At 40.6% G+C, this 24,799-nt stretch overlaps 1 protein-coding gene across 4 annotated transcripts in view; it reads right to left on the bottom strand.

The window, feature by feature from the left end:
- Positions 1–24,179, bottom strand: part of LOC117820733 (mitogen-activated protein kinase kinase kinase kinase 4-like) — a 51,039-nt gene extending 26,860 nt beyond the window's left edge. The window contains exons 1-11 of one of the 4 annotated variants that reach the window (XM_034694637.1): positions 24,125–24,179; positions 23,479–23,557; positions 23,217–23,392; positions 23,048–23,120; positions 21,908–22,118; positions 15,727–15,888; positions 15,380–15,466; positions 10,968–11,306; positions 9,031–9,186; positions 3,616–3,891; positions 1,970–2,079 (exon numbers count right to left, since the gene is read on the bottom strand). In XM_034694637.1, coding sequence (XP_034550528.1) covers positions 1,970–2,079; positions 3,616–3,891; positions 9,031–9,186; positions 10,968–11,306; positions 15,380–15,466; positions 15,727–15,888; positions 21,908–22,118; positions 23,048–23,120; positions 23,217–23,392; positions 23,479–23,557; positions 24,125–24,143 — 1,688 coding nt within the window. In that variant the 5' untranslated portion in view covers positions 24,144–24,179. The remainder of the gene's footprint in view (positions 1–1,969; positions 2,080–3,615; positions 3,892–9,030; positions 9,187–10,967; positions 11,307–15,379; positions 15,467–15,726; positions 15,889–21,907; positions 22,119–23,047; positions 23,121–23,216; positions 23,393–23,478; positions 23,558–24,124) is intronic. The other 3 variants (XM_034694638.1, XM_034694640.1, XM_034694641.1) reach the window with 3 other exon arrangements.
- Between the last annotated feature and the right edge of the window lie 620 nt (positions 24,180–24,799).

Genomic DNA, 24,799 nt, shown 5'->3' with positions numbered 1-24,799 from the left:
ATTTAAATTTAAAGGTAGATTTTTGGTCCACAGTTAATTCCGCTCCCAATGTCTTTAAGCCCCGCCTACCTCTCACCCTGCAACATGATTGGCTGTTCAATGCCGTCTTCTTCTTCTATCTAATGCTAACTTGTGTTTAAGGCTCATTAACACCCCCTCCCTTTCCAGTGGTTGGGGCGTGTAATTACAGGTTCATTTATATTGAGAAAGATTAATCACAGTAATTATCGTTATCAAATTATCGTCCAGCCCTAAATGTGTACATTTTTTGTATTATGACAAAGTAATATTAGATGCCAAGAACTTATATTTAGTCCTGATATTCTATAATGAACTTTTCCTCTCATGGCACAGAACATAAATAATTATCTGAGAGAGAAGCAGAAAGAAATAGTTGCTGATCAAAAAAACTAAACTGGTGAAACTACTGAATGTTTAAATCAAACAAATACTTTTTTTTGTTTTTTTTTATGGGATATACAGAAGGTAAAATGTTAAATCTAGTTAGTTTGAGAGAAACATTGACCTAAAATAAACGCTGAAGTGTCTTTGCATACTGAGAAAACATGAAGGAGACATCCCTCCATCAAAGTTAAGCTGCATGTAACAAGTTTAGTTTTACACTTACAGTAACAGAATGTTAAATTTAACATTAAGAGCAACTTTATTGCATCATTGCACTGAAATGACCGTTAGGTGACATGTAAACAAAAGGAGATTTACAGTAATCTTAATAAGTAATTGTTTTTTGTTTCTCCCACAGGGTAGCAAACGGGGACAGAAGTGACAACGAGAAGATTTGTGGTTTGGAAATAGAAAATTGTCCAAACACACACTCACACACACTCACACACACTCACACACACTCACACATTGACACACAAGTAAATACGTATCACAAGTTTAGACAGCTCGCACAGTTACATAAATCCTCCTACACAAATCTGTAGACAAAGACTGTATCTGCACAGACAGACAGTGAAGACACTGCACTGAATATGTGTGTGTGTGTGTGTGTGTGTGTGTGTGTGTGTGTGTGTGTGTGTGTGTGTGTGTGTGTGTGTGTGTGTGTGAGTGATCGTTCTCCTAACAAGGTGAGTGTTTTTCCAGCGTCTTTGAGAAGTCTCTCTTTTTCATGTCTTTTTAATTAGGCGGTAGAAACCAGCGGCCGGGCTTCACACTGCCTCACAGCAGACTTTTTCTACTGAAGGCTGAGAATGACTTTCTTTTTACAGACTGACATTGTGGAGTTTTACTTCAAACACGTCTCATTTGCGTCAGAGCTGAAGACTGATTCGGGTCCCGTAAATGTTCTCTATAAACATCCAGTAGCTGCACTTCTATGTTCTCCTCTAAAGATAGAATCAGCGGAGTCCCACAGGGATCTGTTCTCGGCCCAGTTCTACCTCATAAAACTTTTTATCGGATCTAAAATTTGAACCTTATGTTATCCATCAAATGATCATATATCTATACGCCACTTCAGAGCAGATTTTATATTATTACATTTATTTAATATTCATCTTATTATGATTTTATTTCACAAAAAACATCTCTCTCTCTCTCTCCCTCTTACTCTCTTCTATCCTTCTTTCCAACACGGTCTCAGCAGATGTGTGTCTAACATGAGTCTGGTCCTGCTGGAGGTTTCTGCCTGTTAAAGGAAGTTTGTCCTTGCCACTGTAACTTGCTAAATGCTGCAAAGTGCTCTGCTCATGGTGGATTAAGATGAGATCAGACTGAGTCCTGTCTGTGAGATGGGACTGGATCTGATCCTGTCTTGATGTTGGGTCTTTGTTAATAATTCAACATAGAGTACGGTCTAGACCTGCTCTGTTTGTAAAGTGTGAGTCTTCAGATAACGTTTGTTGTGATTTGGCACTATATAAATAAAGATTGATTGATTGAACATCGTTATAGTTTCAAAGAACACAGATGAATACAAACCAGAGAGCTTATGTCAGTTTACCTGGCAGCGTTACGGTGCCCAGCATGGCTGCCTTGTGAGACGTTGCCATGATGATGAGGTGAGTCTCGCCTAGACAACACCGGGGACCTTGATGTAGTCCTGACAGGAACCTTTTGTGATAAAGACAATGACCAGCTCATGCATTAACACCTAGGTGTCTGTGAATTCGCTTCATGGTGCAGCGGATACATTAAGCACACAGAATATACAGCAGCATTTTAAAAAACCTTCTGCAAAGGTTTCCAGAGGCAACACAATAAATCACCACCACTAACTTCTTAAACTGCGACACTTATTCAGCAGATTGTCCATATTAAACCAGTAAACATTAACCTCTGCTGGTTAGTTGTGCTGACTGAAGAGTGTTGTATTGTCTTGTCCGTGCCCCAAGCATGATCATAAAATGAGTTCAGAACAATGCAACAACACTGTGCTATTATAAACATCCTTTAAAGATGACGTCAGGCTTCTGAGCTCACCTTATCTAATGCAGCTTCCTCATATAGCTTCCCTTTCACCCTGAACTGCACTGAATATCTGCTTGCAGACCACGATGTACTTCCCAAAATTACACACTTTTTTAATTCCACATGTGCACCACAAAGCACACGTTATGAAACACTCTTCCTCCACCAGTTATACCCCTCATCTCCCCCTACCACAGTCCAGAACACCACATGTAGTCACGTGTAAATTCAGTCCGGCCAAAGCAGAATATTTAGAAGCATTCAAAGACACACACCTTAGAGCAGTGCATGACAGCAGCCAGTATAAGTCAGGATTATACTGTATAAGCAGCCTTTGTTATGAGTGTTTAGCATGTTAATGAAGGGTCAAACATTCCTCTCCTGTGTATATATAGAGTGTGCAGACCTTATTCTTTATGTGCTGTACATTTAAGTCCTGACAGCAGATCTGTTTTAACACAGGGTTTGTTTTTATGGTGGGCATCTAACTCTGGCTCAGTGGAGCCAATTTAAACTCTTTGGGGTGGTAATGTATAGTTTCCTGTCCTTCATATACTTAGTGTCTGACATGCTGAACATTCAGGTGGGGAATTTTGCTCTAAATTCAGAACTGAGGGGCAGCTGTGTCTCAGTGGTAATGTCGGTCAAGTCTTAGTTGGAAGGTGTGCGGTTCAACCCCACATGCTGATGTGTTTTGACCTCAAACTGTCTCCAGTGGCTGTGCCGTAGGTGTGTGTATGGGATAAGTTAACACTGGTGGGCTCCTTACATAGCAGCCTCTGCCATCAGTGTATACCTGGTGTAAATTGGTGAATGTCATACGTCATATAAAAGTGCTCTGATTGGTCGGAGGACTAGAGACAGACGTATTTAAACACAGTCCATTTACATTCATTTTTCTCTCCCTCTGCAGTTATTTTTACAGAATGTCATTTTGTGGTTTTACAGTACGAGGCTGGTAGGGAAGGAAAACGTAGCACAGATGTTCTCATGTTGAGACTCTTCAGTGCCCGGTGCTGGTTGATGTGGAGTTCAGAGACAGACTCTTGTGGGTCATACTAATAGGAAGCTAGCCAGGTTCTACTAGCTAGAATCTAGAAGCTATTAAAGTCAGGACAGTAATAACTGACAGGAACTACTGCTACCGGTCTACACCTAGGGGTTTCTCCCTGTCCTTACCCTGGGCGGGACTTCCTCTGAAGGGGCCGGTTCATGGGGCGAGGGCCTGGGCTGTGGGTGAGGTTGTGGGTCAGTGCGTGATGATGAGGAAGACGGTGATGAAGATGGAGGGTGATGGTGTTGATTGGGTTCCTGGTTGTTGCGGAGGTGAAGGTTTTCAAAGCTAGGGGCGAGAGGCTCGGTGAAGGAGTGTGACCGCGACACGAGGGGCGGGGCAGTAGCGGAGGAGTTTGGTGAGGCCATGTTGGTCTTTAAAGCAGCCAGATGAGAACGGACCTTACAAACAAGAAGACACCATGGAGGGACGGGTCAGTCTGCATGCAGTGCACCATGACAAGGACAAGGGGTCTGGGTGTGTTTAGGGAGTTTATTAGATTGGAGCCTTCGAGGGGACCTAGACCAGTGCCTTGTGGAACCCCTCAACAAAAGCTAGCAGCGACATTTGGAAGTCTTCTTTTTTTAAAGGAGAGTGAATAATTATGTTCCGAAACCTTTAGCCTTAATCTTCACTTCAATCTCTTTCCAAAAGAGATTTATATAATCATTATTAAAGGTTGGAAGACGAAGGAATCATGGGTGTTGAATTATTATTCATCTAACATCGACTCTTAAAAATACAGCTCCAGAAAAATTAAAGAAACCACTTCAAAAATGTGATTTTCTCTCGTTCTACTATTCATATGTCTGTGGATATTCATAGATCTCTGCATTGGTTGGATGTAAATGTAGATTATAATTAAATGCTGGATTTATAACCAAGCCTTTAAGCAGCAGGGAGTCTTGCGTTTAATCCCTTCCTGTGTATTTAACCCTGTGCTGGTGTCCCTTTAGGTTAATCTGAGTGCATTCAATGGAGACCGGTGTATACAGACACGAGTCTGACTTAAGAACTGCTATAACATTTACTCAATGAGATGCCGGTCTAGGAGGGGACCCTTCTGGTGGTTTTATTTTGAATCTAACACAGTGTTTTAAATCCTGGTCCTCTATTAGAAGAGCTTTTTTAATATTTTGTAGAATAAGTAAGGATTGGCTCGTCATGCAGTGGCTGAATACAAGAACAAACGTTAAGAAATACTGGTTCTGGATAATTGCTGGATAACTTCCTATCCAACCTAACTGAACATATTGGCTTCACATGAAGGGACTTTAAGGGTAGTTTTTAACTTTAGGGGAAGACCTTTTTGGATTATCGGCTCGTATTTGAAAGGCTCCAAATCGTAACAAAGCCCCAAAACAACCCAAGATTTTTAGAGTGCAATTGGAGCAAAAACAATTCTCACAAAGTACATAGACATGTGAGGCTGCACCTTCTTTTGGGTCAGAATGAAGGCAAGGGAAGAAGCACACGGTCAAAGTAAAGAGCCATCGTTTAAATATTTCAACAACTCTTTTGGTTTAAAGGTGCAGCCGGACAACAGAAGGTCTCATGTCGTACTTTTAAGGTTGTGAGAGTTGCAGCAGGAGAAAAAAAAGGCAGTAACAAAATAGAAAGCAGTGAGGTGGACTGAGAGATGAAGCTGAGTGGATCCTGAGACAGAAAGTGGGTCTCTCTCTTTATAACAATCTTATGTTTGAAATATGCTAGTTTTCAAAAAGTACATATAACCTAATCTGAAGCTTATTAAAGTCTTGGAATCAAGAGAAACCAATTTAAGACATTTTGCAGACCATCTGTTTTAATCTTTGATGTTTTGCTCCTTTGGGTTCAAATTTAATTTGGACATCAAACATTTAAAGAGAGCTGTCAACAATCATTTGTCTCCCACCTCCTTTATATTCATTTAAATCAATGCTCATGACATAAACATGAATAAACATGACATTTAGACTGAGGGCAGTCTCAGGAGGACTCAGCTTCACCACCAGCAACAAGCATGAAGATGAACTGTATTAAACTTAGGCCGTCATGCAAACATACATGTAGGCAGAACAACACACAGGTCATACAGCAGACGCACTGTGAGGAAATATGTGACTGTGATAGTGGACGCCTCATATCCTCTTATTGGTTTCTTTCAGCTTATCCATAGCGGTCTTTTCCCAAAGCTTAACATGATTGCAACCACTTCACCACCATATGATGTCAGATCAAAAATGTTGTTTCATTCTAGCACTTACAAACAACAACCATTATTAAAGGGGACATATCACGCTTTTTTCATCAATATATATTGGTCTAAGAGGTCCCCAAAACATGTCTTTAAAGTTTATGCTCAAAAAAACACTTTGAAATCAGATTTTGGCATGCCTGAAAACCCCTCTTCTTCATTCCTCATCAGAACACTGTGTTTTCTCTCTGACCACGCCCCCTCAGGAAGTGGATGTGCCTCGGCTCTCCAGCACGTTGATCTAATGTTTACATGTTGGCTGAATACACACGGCTGCTTAGAGATCGTGTTACTTCAACCCTCTGAATCTGATCCTGACGGAGAGGCGCCTGTAGCAGGACCTTTCTGAAGGATTGGTCATAGATTTAGTGTTTCTTGTTGTTTTATTTGTCAGTATGTAGACGTGTGTCTTGGTACACAGTTACGAACATGTAGCTATGTGGCTATGCTAACTAGCGCTAGCACTTATCCATGATAAATAAAAATCATCCACTAGATCTTCAAATCTGCAGACGTGGGGAGTAAAACCGACCTCTACCAGAAAGGCAGCGGGACCTTTTCTGAAGGATTGGTCACAGATTGAGTGTTTCTTGTTGTTTTATTTGTCAGTATGTCGACGTGTGTCTTGGTACACAGCTACAGCTATGACATGTAGCTATGTAGCTATGCTAACTAGCGCTAGCACTTATCCATGACAAATAAAAATCCTCCACTAGATCTTCAAATCTGCAGACGTGGGGAGTAAAACCGACCTTTGTGTTTATTAAGACAGCCTACAACTAGCATGCCTCCCTCCTAAGCTCCTTGTTAGCACACATGTGTGCAGGTAATGAAAAACGGAGGAGGGATTCAGTATTATTTTATACAGTCTATGGGCTGAACAAGCTCCGAGCTCTGACTCCGTGACAGACCGGATATTGTTGTTACGTAACAAAAACACGGAAGTCTGAAACGGCTCGTTTCACACACATTTACAGAAAGGTGGAGAAATCAGAACAGGGGCAGAATGGATTTTTTTCATTCTCGGGGGGTTTGTAGACATGCCAGGGACACATATTTCAGGTAGAGAACCATTAAAAAGTCAATTTTTCATGATATGTCACCTTTAAGTAGTGCTGATGTGAAACTTGAATTGATCACAGCTTAATTTATAAGGTATGTCAGATAATATCAGCCACCATCAGAATCAAATAATAAAGCTCAATATCAGGTTGGTATAAAATCAAAACTTTCAGCAGATGTGACAGGCAGAAAAATCCCACTTGATACTCAAACTTCAGATACCATAAGGGTCGGTATGCACCTTTAAACTGATGTATAAAATTGATGTTGTCATCAAATGATCTGAAATTAATGCATAAACTTTGAAAAGCATCAGCAAAAAAAGTGAAATAAGAGCAGCTGCAAAACAAGTTGGCAAATATTGGCAGAAGTCAAGTCATTTATGGGATTATTACTGAGTCCAGAAACACCACAGCAGATTGAATTCCCAGTTTCAGCAGTAAAAAAAAACCCAGTGACTGCAGCTTTTTACCACTTAAAGATAATTAGCTTTCATCAGACCCTAAAATGACCCCATGTGACTGTGATCCAGTACCTGATTAAACATGTACATGAAAAAAATACTCTAATCTACTTTTACCATAAGGTCAAATCATTAATATCACACCAGTTAATTACATCATCACCGCAATTATACCAAGTTACAGCATCGTTGTTGTATAATTTAATCTGTGTGACATATTCAAAACAGATTGACTTCAATGAACTGTGATTATTCATACTTAGTGGTTTGAGTTCTTCGCTGAGAAGATGACTAATACTGTGACTTAGTCACTCTGCAGCAAATCTGGGTGCCCATGAATTATGGAGGTTTCATCACCGACACACAATGAGGGGGTTCAGTACGCAGAGTACAGACACACAAACCCTGAACACACCACCAAATGAACTCATGTTCAAACCAACACACAGTTTGGGGAACAGTGTATTCAGTATAAGTGCTTTTGTTTGCTTCAGCAAGTGGGAGGACAACCTGTCAATCAAAACGGTCATCATGGGAGAAGAGTATACAATTAGAATCACAATGTTTGAGGTTAAAAGAGTCGATGATAATCCAAAAGATGGAGAGATTCTGGATCAAACAGCCCAGAAGAGTTCAGATAAACACAGAAAAGCAGCACAACTCGAGGACATGTTAAAACATAACTAATAAGCATTTCATTTAAGAACAAAGGCAAACATTTACGTTTCCTGAATTCATATTTAAAAGACATTATGGTGAGAAAAGGTCATTAAAGGTTAAAACACAGGCAGCATCTACAGTCTCTGCAGACAGACACCACACAGAGGTAAAGCAACACAAACAGCTTCCTCATAATAAAACAACATTTCTAAAATGTTCACTTTTCAATCCGTTTAAAACTAAGCAGCGCAGCAAAGTGAGTGACAGCAACATATATTCTTTAGCTGTGAACAGGGACAGCTCCTGTGAGGAATGAGGCTCCACATTTTATGATGCTGACCTCTAAAATAAACTTTACCTGACAGGTTTACAACTAAAAAGAGAGACGTGTAAGGGTTAATAAAGTTCACTGCCAGACCTTGGTTATAAGGGATCTCTGTGAGGGTCTCTCAAGGAAACATATCAATATCTGTTGTTTTATAATCATCACATGGTTGCATCATAACTGCCAACTCTGAAACTACACAGACAGTTGGCATGTCAGCTTTTTGCAACTGTGTTTGGAGTCCATGAAGCAGAAATAGTGGAGCACAAACGCCACAGAGAATGGACTGAGTCTGAAATTAACTGAAAGATGCATGTCCTTTTTTAACCTCTGCAATTATGTCAGCATCTCCTCTGTTCTCAAATTCAACCTGCCAGTGGAAAACTTTATTTTGAAGGCCAAACAGGAAGTTCTAGTTTGAAATGAAATAACAACAAGAGTAACAGAAGCTCCAGAAGAACAATTAAAACAACAGAAAGCGTCATTTGACACACAAGCATATCATGTGACTCAGTGTGTGTTTACATTTTCTTTTTGTAGTATTTTCTGAGTCATGTTTTCCACTGAATCTCAGATCTGGAAATAAAGGCAGCATATTGGTATCACAGACTTAGTGAGCTAGCTGTAGCGCCTTGATGTGGCCACTGAGCTACAACCCAGCTGAATCCTGCAGGAGAAAAAGCACCGTGGGTCTGTGTGTAGTTGTAAACAGCCCACATGACACCTTCTGAAACGCTGCCTGTGCACAACAAAGAAAGGAAGGATGACTCAAGAGAAAGAGATGTAGTTTTTACCTGTGGTTCCACAGGCCGCTGCATGGCGGGCGCCTCGGATGCAGAGTTCCCATTGGGGTAGGAAGACTCAGAGCGTGGCGGCACCGGAGGCTGCGGTGGTTTGGTCTGAGCCGCCTGAGGAGAACCCTGGATGTTCTTCCGGTACCGCTCGTCAGCCTTGAGAGGACAGACAAGTGAAGGACGAACATTAGCGTAAGTTTGAGACAGAAGGTCAATGTGAGAGAGAGGACACTGAAGAAAAAGTGGACAGAAGCCATTAGGCGGGACGGTTTGTTAGTTTCCCCCTGCAGAGCAAAGACGATTTGTAAGAGTTGTAAAATAAAATCATCTGCTGATACAGGCACACCAGCAGGAACTCTTTCTCAAGGGCAGCAGTGTTATTGTTGTCATTATAATCCCACATCGCTGCGAGAAGGACAACGGCACCCCGACCAGCAAAGAGTGTCATGCATTTTTCATGTAGAGGGAAAAACATTCACACTGAAACACAAAGGTTAGGACACACACAGAGGGTCCGGGACACTTCACTGTAAATACTGAGGGTCTGTCTGTTTGGGTTTTAAGTCTGAAATGTCAAAGTTAATCAAAGGGGAGACCAGAAGAGACGACTCCATGTTTAAGTGGAAAAATAAACGCTTCTATGCTGAGAAATAAAACATCTCTGCATGTTTTTGAATCTTTAAAGTTGTTTGGAATAATTTCAACGGGTTACTTTGTTAGCTAGAGGTTTTGCTTTATTTCCAAGGCACTGATAAAATCAAACAATCTCAGATCTCACAAGTAAATGATTATGGAGTGATCTGGAACTGGTACTGGAGTGTTAGTAACGCCTGTTTTTCATTCATGTGGTTGTCAGAAGATTTTTCCTGTGAAGTTAACAGCAAACAAAAACTAAACCATTAGCCGATTCTTTTCCCTCCCCTACCAGGTGCTAAAGGAAAACAGCGGGCAACCAAGTAAGGAGGGAAAAGGAGTCACACTGAGCACTAATGAGGTGGCTAATTATTACAGTGCCTTCATTAATACTGCTGAAGACACACTGACTTAAACTAGAGGAGCAGAAAAGCCTTCTTTTGGGGAGAGGAGAACTTAAGGGGAGAGTTTTATAAACTTTTCTACAGAGTGGTTGAGTCAGGACAAAAGAGACTCAAGGTGTCAGGAATCAATTAATCAATCAGGAGGCTTTGTCGCCACTTTTAGTCCTCAAATTGATCCGTCTAGATATTGTATTCAGCGCATAATTAGCAGAAGTTCAAATACATAAACTCAAATTTCCATGTGAATCTTTTGGCTTGAATTCCTGATCCAAATGTCCAACTCAAAGCAACTATCTGGAGGTCTCTGTTCCTGTTTGGTTCTCTTTGAAAGACCTTCATAATAAGCTTTAATTGTAGGAAACTGCTTTTGCCTCTTCGAGTAGCTTTGTGTTTTTTACCTAGTCCCTCCGTCTGAACGTCATTTTTCTTCTTTGCATTTGCATGTTTTGAAAGTTTCATTGGTCTTTAGTTATCAGCGTTTTCTTTGTTTCTTCAGCCTTCATTGTTTAACTTGCAAAAAGCTAAAACAGTCATTTGTTCACACACATCAGCTGTCTTCACCAAGCTTGAAATATTGCAAACCCAAGGTTTTGCATTAGTTGACCATACACTCCATCATCCAGTTACCTCATTCAGCATTTGATGAAATGCTCAAGTATTCAAAAAGGTCTACTCGAGTACATTAGCTCTGTCCCTGGACCAGATGAGTGATTAGATCACGAGTTCAGAAAGAAGCATTAATACAGTCTAGTCACTGAGCTTGTCTAAGAAGCGTCCCACACCAGCAGCTAGCCATCACCGAGTTTGTATTACACACCCAAAGCAGTATGAGCGAGTACAGACAAGCAGGAGAAGAGTCTACAGAGGTGAGTGCGATGGCAACGAGCTGCGAGGGATCACCTCTCTGATTGGCTCAGAGTTGGGGGCGGGGCCTTGGATGTCTGCGACAGGAAGCTTGGGTTCTGTAGTTTTCTCCAGACTGCGGTTCTGACCGGATCTCGACAGTTCAGAGTTTGCGGTCTGTGGTTGTTTTGCTGCATCGTTTTCAGGGTTCTGCAGAGGTTTTACCCGGTCCAGTTCCTGGTTCTGTTGGGGTTTGGTGCTCTGTTGCTGGGCGGTTTTGGTACTGTCCAGTTTCTGGTTCTGCTGCAGGGACAGCAGGTAGGCCTGCTCCTGCTGCAGCTGCTGCTGAAGCTTCTGGGCTTGGCGCTGCTCCTCGAGCTCCCGCCATTTATACTCCTGAGAGCAGGAAGGGGTCACGTTTAACCAGAAACCTCTGACAGAGAGACGCTCACGATGTTCTGATCCCACAACATCAACAAGTTTACTCTTTATAAACAAGGTTCTCATTTAGACCACATCTCAGCAGCTTCAGTTCTCTCTGAATCACAGAAAGTCAAACAATCAGACCTTAACAAGAGAACTGAACACAGAAAGCTAACAGTAAAATATTCTTGCTGTAAAATGCAACAAGGAAGAACACCTCAGGAAGGTAACACAGGCCTCAAATCATCATGAACATGTCATACATTCAGTAGCTTGTAGACCCAATAGCTCAGTTTTAAGAAGCAGTTGATGCTGAACTTCATGAGTTGAAAAGACTGAGCATAATTCTCTACATACCTTTTTTTCACTGCCTCGTTTAGCAACTATTTACAGGTCTCATGCTCCAGATTTTTCACCTGTGCCGTTTTGCTTACCGAGAGGTCATAAAAGTAGATTATCTTGTTTCTAAAAAGGAGAGGTTAAACTGCCTCATAAACCAGCTCTATGCATTTGTAAAGATTGCAGTCACAATGCTCTCTTTAGACTCTATAATAAGTATTATTATAATCATAGTTTCATTAGCGTGATACACTTTAAATCAGGGCTGAGTTCAGGAATCAAAACTTGGGGTGTTGTGTTTTTTTTTTACCAAGTCAAGGTATGAGTAAGAGCCAAATATGAACAACTCTGAGGTAGGGCTGGGCGATAATTCGATAATTATCGTGATAGAATTTCTCTCAATATAAACACAACAAATGTTAAATAAAAATGTATATATTTAAACCTGTAACTACACACCCAAACCACTGGAAAGGCAGAGGAAGCTAATATGTCTTAAATGCTACATTAGACAGAAGAAGAAGAAGACGGCATTGAACAGCCAATCATGTCGCAGGGTGAGAGGTAGGCGGGGCTTAAAGACATTTGGAGCGGAATGTAAACACAGCTGAAATGAGCAGAGTTGTTAGTCTGACAATATGCTGACTCAGCGTTAACTCTTAACTTAATGCACTTCATTAAATACACTTTCAGGATGTGGGTAAATAAATCTGATTATGAAAATTATCTCAACCTGTGAAAAATAAGAATCTACAAACTAGAACTTTACAAAAATCTCATTTTGAACAAAAGCTCTGCTTCCTGTCAAAAATAAGGGATTTAAGTAGCTTATCAGAAATCCAGATACAAGGTAACAAACTGTCTTCAACTTTACTCAGGAGCAAAAATCTGCCTTTAAATTCAAATGAAACAATGATTTGATATTTATCATGATAATTATTGATATCGACTGATATGAAAAAAAATATTGTGATAACATATTTTTTTATATCGCCCAGCTCTACTCTGAGGTGTGTCTTGTGCTTCTAAAGGTCAAGCGTGTCGTCTTTCTAACTACCCTAAAAAGCTGACTTGAACAAATGTAAGAAAAGAAACCTGGAGCAAACTCCCACTTTGTTCATCTACTGCTGGTTCAAGCTGTCAAACTAAAGAAAAGGTCAGAAGTGAAACTGTTAAACGATTAAAGCAGTAAGGATTTTTATGAGTTTGGAAGCTGCTGCCATGTTTGCCAGAAGCTGCTTTTAAAAATAGAAAACGTTGTAAAATGAGACGAACGATGTTTATGAATCCAGCCAAAGAAAACGCTGGAGCTGGAGCACTTTAATACCTGCTCTAACAGTTCCTGTGTGTGAGAGCCAATCATGATGTAAAGGAAAGACGTTTCTAAGCGGTGACTGTGAGGGAACCCGGGAGTGCAGCCAATGATGGAGTGATGGTGTGAAGCCTGGAAGTGTGGCTACGATTGGTCATATCCTTTTATTATCTGAGTATCCTCTGTAAACCCTGAGAGGATTCAACCCTTTACAAATAAAAAACAACAAGTCATACAAACCGGTCAAGACGACCCCCCGCTCCTGTCCTGTGAAACATCTGGAATCAAAACAAGGGAAACCCTCTCTTCCTCTTGAGTGACTAGTTTCCTGGTAACGCCATCACCACTAAGATCGCTGTAAACATCCCGACTTCCTCTTTAAAAAACATGAGAATATCTGACATGATTCAGCCTCCACTGTTAACGCGTCCCCTGAGGTCTACAAAAGTCAGACGCTGCTTCCAAAAGAACTCGATCGTGAGGAAAACTGACTCAGGAAAGTTTGTGTAACGGAGGAATCATAAGAACCTGCATTATGAAACTTAACAGTCTGAGAGATGTGGAAAGATTTAAAAAGAACCACAACTGATGGATTTAACAGTCAGGGAATGTTGTAGATTATGAGGGACGGAGAGGAAAAGAGTCAAAGAAAGACTGGATGAACAAGGGCCGACTCAAACTACAGAATAAAACATCCCATTAACTTAAAGGGCCTTCCACATTGACTTTATATGACACACTGTGGTTCACATGTTCTCTAATGGCCCTGTCACACCTTGATGATTTAGCCAGCGTATGCATCCAGCATAGGCCTGCCATAAGTTATAGGTAAGTTATGCAACTATTGACACACGTTCACACACGTAGAGCTGTGTGTCTGTGTGTGTGTGAGTGTGAGACGCCTTGGAGCCCTCACTCTATGTCAAACAGCAGAGCCTCTGAAACAGAAGCTGAAGCCAGCATGTCAGAGTCTGGATAAAGCTGCTGTTGTTGAATTCAATGAAGTTCAAAAAGTGACGTTTTTGAAAGCACTGCAGTCAATAAGTGTGACTTCTTGTAAAGAGCAGAGGCTGTGTTCCTGCTGGTTTCACTCCTCTGACACTCTCCACGGCTCGTCGTGTTCTCACAAAGAGAGACTGCAGAGTTTTTAATAACACTCAAGTGTTTTAATCACCAATGCAAGTGCATCTAATACACTGTCATTAACGAGCAGCAGTTATTACGCTGCCGCATGCTTTGCCAAAGTGTGTTACAGGTGGGCATAAGTTATGAATATGCTATGTGTACGGCACAAATTTTAAAAAACATCAGCGTATGTCAGAGTTTTAGAGGTATTTTGATACGTCGGGAAAGCACTGGCTAAATCGTCAAGGTGTGACAGGGTCATAAGCAGCCAGGAGCCAAGAAACAGACTGTCATTGTGCCTGCTTCTGTAACAAAAACACAACTTAGTCCCTCATTGTGACCTTAACCTTGCTGAACATCTACAGGACTCATCTACAGCTTCTTCAGTCCGTGTGTTATTTTGTGCTCCACCAATATTAAGTTGAATCTGAACCAACACAAACAAACCACAGTATGTAAAGGTAACAAAAGACTGGCAACCCCAATACTCTCAAAGGTGATATAACTGTTTTAGTGAGAGGAGAACAATGGAACCGTTTCTTCTCCTTAAATAAACCAACTAGGGGAACCCTGTCCCTACTCTTTCAATCAAATCCAGAATACAGTTTAGGATCCTCATATTAACATATAAAGCTCTCCATCATCAAGCGCCCTCATATATCTCTGACCTGCTCCATCCTTACATCCCCAGTAGACCCCTCAGATCCTCAGACCTTGCTTGCTGTGCCTCATGTGAGGCTAAAAACTAAAGGTGACCGTGCCTTTGAGCATGTGGCTCCAACTCTGTGGAACAATCTTCCACCCCTAGTGCACTGTGCTGATTCCACTGAGACTCATTTGTTTGTCACGGCTTCTGACCACCTTTTGTAATTTGTTGTTATTTTGTCTGCTTTCATTATTGTCTTATTTAATGCACATTGTATTGTCTTGTCAATATTGAAACTCTGTGAAGCCCTTTGTGATTATGCTCTGTGAAATAAAGTTTACTTACCCACTTACTCTTTCCCTGAAGTTGTCAGACACTTTTAGAACAATTTGAGCCTCTCAGAGAATGAAACACAAACTTTTAGAGCACCTACTTCACTGAGAGCAGTTTCATTACATTGATGCCAGTACAGCCGGTGTCACAGCTGCTGGCTGAAGCAACTTAAACTCAACCTTTATACACCTATCAGTCATTTAGACCCTAAATACGAGACACCAGGGCCCAGGTTTGAATCGGAGTGACAGTAAATGTGTTCCTTCAGGTTCAGAGGCGACAAACACTCACCAGCAGCATGGCCTGTTCATGGAGCAGCTGCTGCTGCAGGATCTCCAGGTGCCTCTGCTCCTCCTCCAGCTGACGGCGGATGTACTCCTGTTAGAAACAGACCGAGTGAGTTCATGTCGAGGAAGCTAAATCAGAAATACTTCATCAGGCAAAGACAAACAGCTATGTCAGAGTGGTAACAGCTGGATTTCAACTTATATCCACATGTTACCACAATGGCGGGATTAGTGTCCCCCCCCTTTTTTAAATGTTACTTGTGGAAGAAGCCGAGGGTAAGATGAGACAAACTTAAATTCTTCCACCGGACTTAAAAAGTTTTCTTCCTCCATGCTTCTATCTCGTCGTACCTGTTCTCTATCAGCCCTCCTCTTCTCATCATCGGCCCTCCTGCGCTCCTCCTCCTCTTTGCGGCGTCGCTCCATGTCCTCCACGCGTCTCTTCTCCTCCTGCTCACGCCGGCGCTGCTCGCGCTCCTGCTGCCTCCTCATCTCACGCTCACGTCGTTGTTGCTGCAGGAGGACACAGGAGGAGAAACCTGATCAGGTCCCAGCTGACAGACTGTCCTACTTTCTGATTTTTTGTCAAGTCATGTGTGACACAGCTCGTCTTTTTTTTATCATTCCACATATTATAAAAGCAGGGTGAGTTTGCAGTTTTATGGCTTTGACTGCACGGGTAACGGATCCGGCATTGTGTGACCTAAAGTGAAGTGTGATTTGTTGTTGCTGTAAGCTAAATGTTACATCATTAGCCTAATACTCCTCTCCGGTTCTACAGCTGAGCGGGGTTAGAGGAAACAGCACGACAGAGCACGCAAAGAAAGTCCCACAGCAAAATGTGAGGTGACCCATTTCTGTGTCTTCAGTGAGACATTTTCCAAATACAGAAAAACAAGGCATTACTGATGACCATTTAGTCCTTTATAAGGGTTAATACTGTTAGGAGATGTGTGCAGACATTACAAAACAGCTACAACGATTTGATTCATGACTATTTTTCAGCTCCTTAAAATTTAATTTGGGCAAAAAGTCCAAAAATGATCCCTGACTGCTCCTTTAATAAACCAGAGGCCTGACAAGCCTGAACGTCTTACAGGTTAAGAAAAGATTTCAGTTGATCAGACCTCTAAAACAAACACCTGTGATTACTACTCGCTCACCACATGTAGAAGTTCAGATATGAAAAAAATACTTTCCTGAAAGGCCGAACATTTACTAGTTGTGATCGCTAACTTCTTCTTTTTTGTTTTTAACTTTTTAACTTTGTATTTATTATTATTATTTTTTCAATTTTCACAGAACAAGCACACTCAGATCCTCTTCCTCCATACACCTGTCTGTCCCCTCCGCCCGTCTCACCACTATGGGGAGCCGAGCATTCAGCTGCTCTGCTCCTCGTCTCTGGAACTCATTGCCACCTCAACTCAGAAACACAGATTCTTTCCCCCATTTCAAATCACAACTCAAAACATATCTGTTTAAAATCGCCTACTCCGTCTGACTCCAATTGCACTGTCATTTTGTTATTGTTTCTATTTTTTCCTACCACTTTGTTAGTTTATATTGTTTTCATTTTGACTTTGATTTTGTTTCCTTTAATGTAAATGTGTGTATATATATATATAACAGGACTGTCAACGAATATTCTAAATTCGAATATATATTCGAATATTAAAAAAAAACGGAGATTCGATTGTGAAAATGAATATTCGACTGTGGAAAAAAAACACATCAGCGGCTGCTTTGAGAGTGGGCGCACTGCATGACAGGTCAGGGACAGGTCACAGGAGTCACACATGCACAGCGTGAAGCAGACGGCAGAGAGAAATCCTTCCGTCCCCGGATCCTCAGTGCGCTCTGAACGCGTCTTTTCCTCCGCTGGGAATATAGTGAATAAATAGAGATCGGGCCTCTTCACATGTGGACTGTCTTGTTCACATGTGGACTGTCTCGTGTTTTTGGCAAATAACCTGTCAGGCCTAAGACCCTGCATTGACAGTGGACTAAAAGAGCCTGACAATCAGTGACACTGTGATAAAATGCAGTTTTTCCTCTTTTTTTTATACAAGCGCCAAGAATGTAAGTGGACTACTTTTTCGTTTTTAACTTTAATTAATGTTAATAATATTTGCTTCAATCACTGAATGAAGCCTGCCTATATTAGGGACAAGAGTCAGGACCTTTAATTGCTCGCACAAGTCTTGTTCTGCACTTGTAAGTGTAGGTATGTTTTAGGCATGTTAACTCTAAAATAAAAATACATATACAAGTAGTTATGTCTCCTTGTATCAGTTTGTCCACCTGTTATTGACATAATGCGCAAATATAGATATTCGAATCGAACCTATGGGATTTTTTTAGAGTGAATATTCGAACGTCATTTTGGAGCAATTTTGACAGCCCTAATATGTGCGATGTCCTTGAGTGCAGAGAAAGGCGCCTTTAAATAAAATGTATTATTATTATTATTATTATTATTATTATTATTATTATTATTATTATTATTATTACATATAGGAGATGTATTCCCTTTACACTTGTTAGTCTTCACATATCATGAGAAAATGTCCTATATTTAAAATCTTTGTCACTACATTCTTATCATCTTATATCACAATATACATACATAGGTTATAGTGTACATTATTTAACTGAAATTAATTCAAAATTGCATTTGCAAAATTCAAGAGGTGACCAGAGCTCAGGCATCGCCTGTATCACTGGTGCCCATGTATTGACAAACCTGTGATTTTCTCCATTATAAGGACAGCTTTAACTCTCTTGCCTCTCCATTGTGTAATGCTGGGAGGAAGCGGATTTTACCAGGATGTTGTTATTGTTGTTTTTGCTATTAAAAGCAAAAGTCTTAGTAAGGACAGTAAGTGTCTATCATTAATATTATCAGGGGTTATGCCCAAATAAAGAGAGAAGGATTTAAAGTAAATTTAATCCCCAGGATTTGTTGAATTTCTGTTTGAATATTCTTTCTAAAATCAAGAAGTTTTGGGCAATCCCAAAATATATGGGTGAAGTCTCAGATTAACCCACAACTCAGATGTATTACTGTATTTGGAAGTGATAAAAGGAGTATTAAAATACCGCATTTTGACCTTCCAGTTAAATTCCCTCCATGCCGGGCTGTGTGTTAGTTTGTGTCCTGCTCTAAATGATTCCATCCATCCATCATTCATCCGTTGTTATGATGCTTGCTTCCATTTCCCATATTTCTTCACCCCTTAGATGTCATCCCCAGATTCATGTTGCAATGCTTTATAAATTCTTGAAATAACTCCTTAATGACAGGAACACTTCCTCTAGTTTGGATGTTGTTTTACAAATATTATCCCATTGCTTATGTCTTTGAAGGTAATTTCTTAGTTGTAGAAATGTATAGAAATCATGTGTTGAGGTTAAATTTCCTTTGAAGTTGCTCAAAAGATTTCATGGTTTGATCCACGAAGTGATTGCTAACTTCTGATTGTGTTTAGTCTGTGCTCAAGTAAAAGTTTTAAGGTGTTAAAGGTGACATATCACACTTTTTTCATCAATATATATTGGTCTAAGAGGTCCCCAAAACATGTCTTTAAAGTTTATGCTCAAAAAAACAATTCGAAATCAGATTTTGGTCTGCCTGAAAAGCCCTCTTCTTCAGTCCTCCTCAGAACAGTCTGTTTTCCCTCTAACCACGCCCCCTCAGGAAGTGGGTGTGCCTCGGCTGTCCAGCACGTTGATCTAATGTTTACATGTTGGCTGAATATACACGGCTGCTCAGAGATCACGTTACTTCAACCCTCTGAATTTGATCCAGAATCTGATCCTGACGGAGAGGCGCCTGCAGCAGGACCTTTCTGAAGGATTGGTCACAGATTTAGTGTTTCTTGTTGTTTTATTTGTCAGTATGTCGACGTGTGTCTTGGTACACAGCTATGAACATGTAGCTATGTAGCTATGCTAACTAGCGCTAGCACTTATCCATGACAAATAAAAATCATCCACTAGATCTTCAAATCTGCAGACCTAGGGAGTAAAACCGACCTTTGTGTTTATTAAGACAGCCTACAACTAGCATGCCTCCCTCCTAAGCTCCTTGTTAGCACACATGTGTGCAGGTAATGAAAAACGGACGGGGGATTCAGTATTATTTTATACAGTCTATGGGCTGAACAAGCTCCGAGCTCTGACTCCGTGACAGACCGGATATTGTTGTTACGTAACAAAAACACGGAAGTCTGAAACGGCTCGTTTCACACACATTTACAGAAAGGTGGAGAAATCAGAACAGGGGCAGAATGGATTTTTTTCATTCTCGGGGGGTTTGTAGACATGCCAGGGACACATATTTCAGGTAGAGAACCATTAAAAAGTCCATTTTGCATGATATGTCACCTTTAAGGGATAAAAAAGGCGAAGCATTGAGAATATTTCACTCTTTTTAAGTTAGTCACTCCATCCGGTGGATGCTCGGTCCAAACAAATACATCCCCTCCCTTCTGCAGCGACAGATTTCGCTTTAGGCTGTTGAAATTTAGAACGGAAATCAAGCGTGTGTGTGAGAAGGTGTGTGTGTGGTTGTGGTCACACTAATTGGCGAGATGGGCATGTTGCACACAAGAATACAAATACACCATTGTGCACGGCTTCCTTTCATTACACAAGGAATGAATGCTGCAGACACTCAGTGGAGACATTTATGAACTCAGCGGTAAATGTTTCATCGCTGTGATTATGCCATCCCTCCTGGAGATAGTTTACAGTGTAGTCTTCCATTGATTTACAAACTGCTGCTACTTTCACAGCAGTGCAGCGTATAGATGAATTTTGAGCCCTATATTCTATTTTTAAGAATGCCATAATTTCAAGACCATCTGTTGAGTTATTATCTTTAAGTCCAGCAGCTGTTGACAGTTTATAACGCCGTATGTTCCTTAAACAAAAGTTAGGATTCTTGCAGCCCGTCTGTCTGTTCTATTTTTCCCTCTCATGTTTTTTTGGATGGATAAAAAAGAGAATCCTTTACCTGTTAAATGGAGAAAATATAAACATAGCAGAGGATGAGCTGAAGTGAGGAGATAAATTCAAAATGCCAACCTCTCCTGCGCTGTATTATCAGAATCATGAAATCAGAGTAATACCTTCAGTCTGACGGACAGTTATCTCAGACTTGGCTCTTTAGGACGACACATGAAGACGTTAAAGTGATCTCAGCCTGTCAGTGTGTCCCTTAGAGGTGCACGCAAAGCTGCAGGACACCGTTTCTGGCCCTGCAGTAATCTCGACGCATCATGTTTGTACAAATTCAGAGCTCAGCGTTCAGGTTTTCATCGGGAGGAGGCGATCAATCAGAGCAGCTGGATTTATCTCACATGGCTTCAGTTCAGCCGTGGCTCCTGCTGCTGTCTCATTCATCTACAAGCAGCGTTATGAATCACAAACACGGTTAGCTGTGGGGGAACACTAAACTGAAGTACAACTTTTTTTTACTCCCTTTTTTTTTACAGAGGTGAAGTGAAATACACGCCAAAACTCACTGTGAACGTCATCCTGTGTTTTCTATTTCTGCCTCTCTTAAGGTATTTAGGTCCCCTCTTTCCCCATCTTTCCACAGAGTTCAGTTTAGTCCACTTCTGTCTGAGTTTATAATAATCATCTCTTTGCAAAGGTTTACCACTGCTCCACTTCCCTCTCCAATTACAACCTTTATGTTCCTCTTCCTTTAAGAGGAGGCAGCCAGGCAGTTACAAAAGAAGAGTTTTAACTCATCCTCAAGGGAATGCAATTATGTTTTTGTCTCTGCAGCAACCTAAAATTGATTCTGGAGTCTATAACGCAAAAATCATCAAGGTATTAGGATAACATATAACATGCACATAAGCTGCATTTGATGAACTCAGTCGAGCTCCCCTGACTCTAACACGCTCAGTAACAAGTGTTCACTTAATGCTGATGTGCTGTTGTGATGATAATTGAACCAGCTGAGAGACTGATGTTGGAGTTTTGTTGCTAAATTTTCAAATGTAAGTCTTCAATGCAGTCACCATCGATACAGAATTTAATCTGCCTCTGTTACATAAGTGTGTAGACAGAAACCGGATACATAAATAAAACAACATCGATCCGACTCTTCTCGAGGTGAGGGGGAGTTTCAAAGAGTGTGTAATCCAGAAAACTCTCCTTCAACTCACAAGAGTGGCTTTCAGTTTTTCCACTGTTTACTGTCAGAACAAAGATCTTCTTAATGTGTTCGAAGGGATACGTTTGATGAAATATCAGCCTCTCTAAACTTTGTGTTTTGAGTTTGGTTTGAAGGGAGCTTTAAAATTGTGCATCATAATTTCCAAGTGCCTGAAGCTTGTTCTTCAGTTGTTTGTTTAGTCTGTTCAAGAGCTAAAGGATGTCCAAAAACAAACATATCATTCACTTTGCAATAATACACTGCTAAATAAGAAATAGAACCATATATAAAAAAAAGGAGAAGCTTGACTTTTTAAAATCCAGATTGAGGTACAACAGGTAATTCATGTGCTCTCACCTCCTCCAGCCGCCTCCTCTGCTCCTTCTGCTGCTCGATACGTTTCTGCCTCTCCGCCAGTAGCTGGCGCTTGTACTCCTCTTGCTCGCGGAGCTGCTGCTCCTGGAGGAGCTGCTGGCGACGCAGCGCCTCCGAGCGCTCCTTGTTCTCCTGCTGCAGGCGGATGAAGTCGCGGCGCAAAGTCGACTCGCCGGGTACGTTGACTATAGAGCTGTACGGAGGATACAATGAGATGTATGTTAGCTCACAGCATGATGATTATATTGTTAATAAATGAGAAACAAAAATAAAAATAAGGTTATTGTTTTATTCTTCTTCATTTTATTTCATTTTTTTTTAATCTTTATTTATGTTATAATTAATATAAACATATTTATACTAGTTATTATAATAATACTGTATTAATATATTGTAGTATTAATATAATTATTAATTTTATTTACTTCATTAATTTATTTTATTATTTTTTAGGGGTTATAGTTATGACTATAGTAATTGATTCAATGTTTTTATTTATTTATTTCATTATTTTAATAATTTAATATTTTTTATTAATAACTTTAATTATTTTTATCTACTTTATTTATTTTGTTTTATGTTTTATTTTTTTATTTATGGATTATGGTGATGATTTTAGTAATTGATTCAGTGTTTTTATATGTTTATTTTAATTTTACTTGAGTTTCTTATTTTTTATGTTTTCTTTAACTGTAAAAATAAAAAAGGAATAATAAATACATAAATAAATAGATACAGAAATAGATAAATAAATATATATCAAATTGGCTCCTTGATGTTTGACATCTGAGAGTTTGGCATTAAAGTGGTGGAACAATCATTCTTGAAAAATAATAAACACTTTCATAACATCTAGTTGCTCTTTGTCTGCCACAGCCAAATTTTCTAGCCACAAATTTGTCATGACCACAAAAAAAATAGCACCCATACTAGAAGACTGTAATAGTGTGCTCCTTGTATCAGGACATATTCTCATACAAAGCTCATTTATAGTTCAGTTTTTACGACACATGTGAACAGTTTAGTGGTTTTAATACTCAGAGTTTGAAGCTTCTGATTAAAGTAAACTCTGATATTTATGGGCATCACCGTCTGATGTGCTCTGTGGTCATGTGACCTCACCTTGGCTCTCCTTCTTGCTCAGATGACTCCTCCTCCTCCTCTTCACTTCCACTGTACTCATACTCCGTCTCATCTGAGGGTAGATTTGAAAAGATTTGAAGTTTATCAAAGTAAGTGAATACAGAAACCTTAAGATTTACGGCAGTGATGAACATCGACTGGGACTCACCCTTCTCTCCTCTCTTCTTCTTGGTCCGGTCGATGTGGTCTTTAAGCTGGATGCGGACCTGCCTCTCGTTGGGCTGGTCCCTGATGAAGGGGTGTTTGAGCAGCTGCTCGGTGGGAGGACGCTGGGTGTAGTTCTTCACCAGGCAGCCCTCGATGAAGCTGAAAAACTTCTTCGACCTGTAAGGTAAAAAAGAAGTGATGAGACGAGAGGGGAAGAAAGCTTGTGTTAACGTAGAGGGGATATTTCAGACTTTATGTCTCACCATTTTTTGGACTTGAGTCGAGGAGGGGGGTTTCTAGGAATGAGGAAGAGGGCTCTCATGGGATGCATGTCACACAGAGCTGCAAGAGATTAGAGAAAGGAGAATGAACAACAACGTAAGACTGAAACTGCTGCAGTCATAACAGGTTAGATTAGATTAAATTAGCACTAACTGAGCATGACTTAAACCAAAATTAGAGACAGGTGATGTGGGTTTTTCAGCTGGTTCTAATACTGATCATCTGTGTCTCATAGCCAATACCAATAAGAGAACTGAAAGCTTCTCATTCCTGCTCTTTAATGAGACAGGAGGACATTTAGTGTGGTTTCTGTACCCTGAAGGACAAGACAGACTCAGCTGCAGTGAGGACAGATGGTTGGTTTATTACTCCAAAGCCCTCTGAACCTTCTGAGCACCTACTTCAAGTTTCAACTGATTGAATAATGAGCACATACAGTAAAAGCTATGTGGGGGTACTTTTCCACTTTCTGATAGAAAGTGTGTAATCTAAAAGTGTTTATGGAAAGTGTAGAAAATGATGATTTTTGCAGGAATAAGACCCATGTCAAAAAACAAACATTTTAAAAACATGATTTCATTTAAATGAAAATCAAACCACCTTGAAGTGAATGTTAAGTGTACTTACGTGGAGCTCCCTCAGCCATCTCTATGGCAGTGATTCCACAGGACCACAAGTCACTCTGCAGAACAGAGGAGAGGAGTTATTTGGTGGATGTTTCTCTCACATGTTCATATCCTTTTATAACACAGAGCAGACTTCTCATATCTAAAACAAAAGTGACTCTCCAGCTTTTTAAATCGTTGCAGCCACTTGGACATGAAGTTATTGCAGCCCTTGCACGGCTGTGATTTCTAACACTTCAATATTTGATCCCACTGTTACAGCATCACTGTGCTGAGTATAGGTGTCATGCCTGTCGAGCTAGATGGGGGCGGGCTTCCCTGTTCATGCGCCCTATTGGCCAATGAGACAGGGATGCTGTGATCTTGATTAGATTGGGCAGCAGGCGAAAAGAAAATTGGACGCTGTTTGAGAAGTTCTCCCCGTTTTCTATTGTGTTACTAAGTTTGAGTTACTGTGGAGCGTCTTATCTGTTACTGCAAATGAACTGTCATCTGAAACCCTGAGGGGTCATCAGAAGGAAGCAGCGTGAGCGTGGTGGCCGGGGAAGGGAAGTCACTACAGGTAAGGTCCGCCTCTCTTTGGCCTTTGCTGACAGCCACCTGTTTTTCTTCCTTTGTTATGGCACGGGCCGCCAACACTTGGATGCCCTAGACGACCGTTGTTCCAGGGTTGTGC

The sequence above is a fragment of the Notolabrus celidotus genome, chromosome 10 (assembly GCF_009762535.1).
Source record: "Notolabrus celidotus isolate fNotCel1 chromosome 10, fNotCel1.pri, whole genome shotgun sequence".
Taxonomy (NCBI): Eukaryota; Metazoa; Chordata; class Actinopteri; order Labriformes; family Labridae; genus Notolabrus; species Notolabrus celidotus.
Note: the sequence above shows the minus strand (reverse complement) of the source record. Positions and strands in the feature narration are given on the sequence as shown.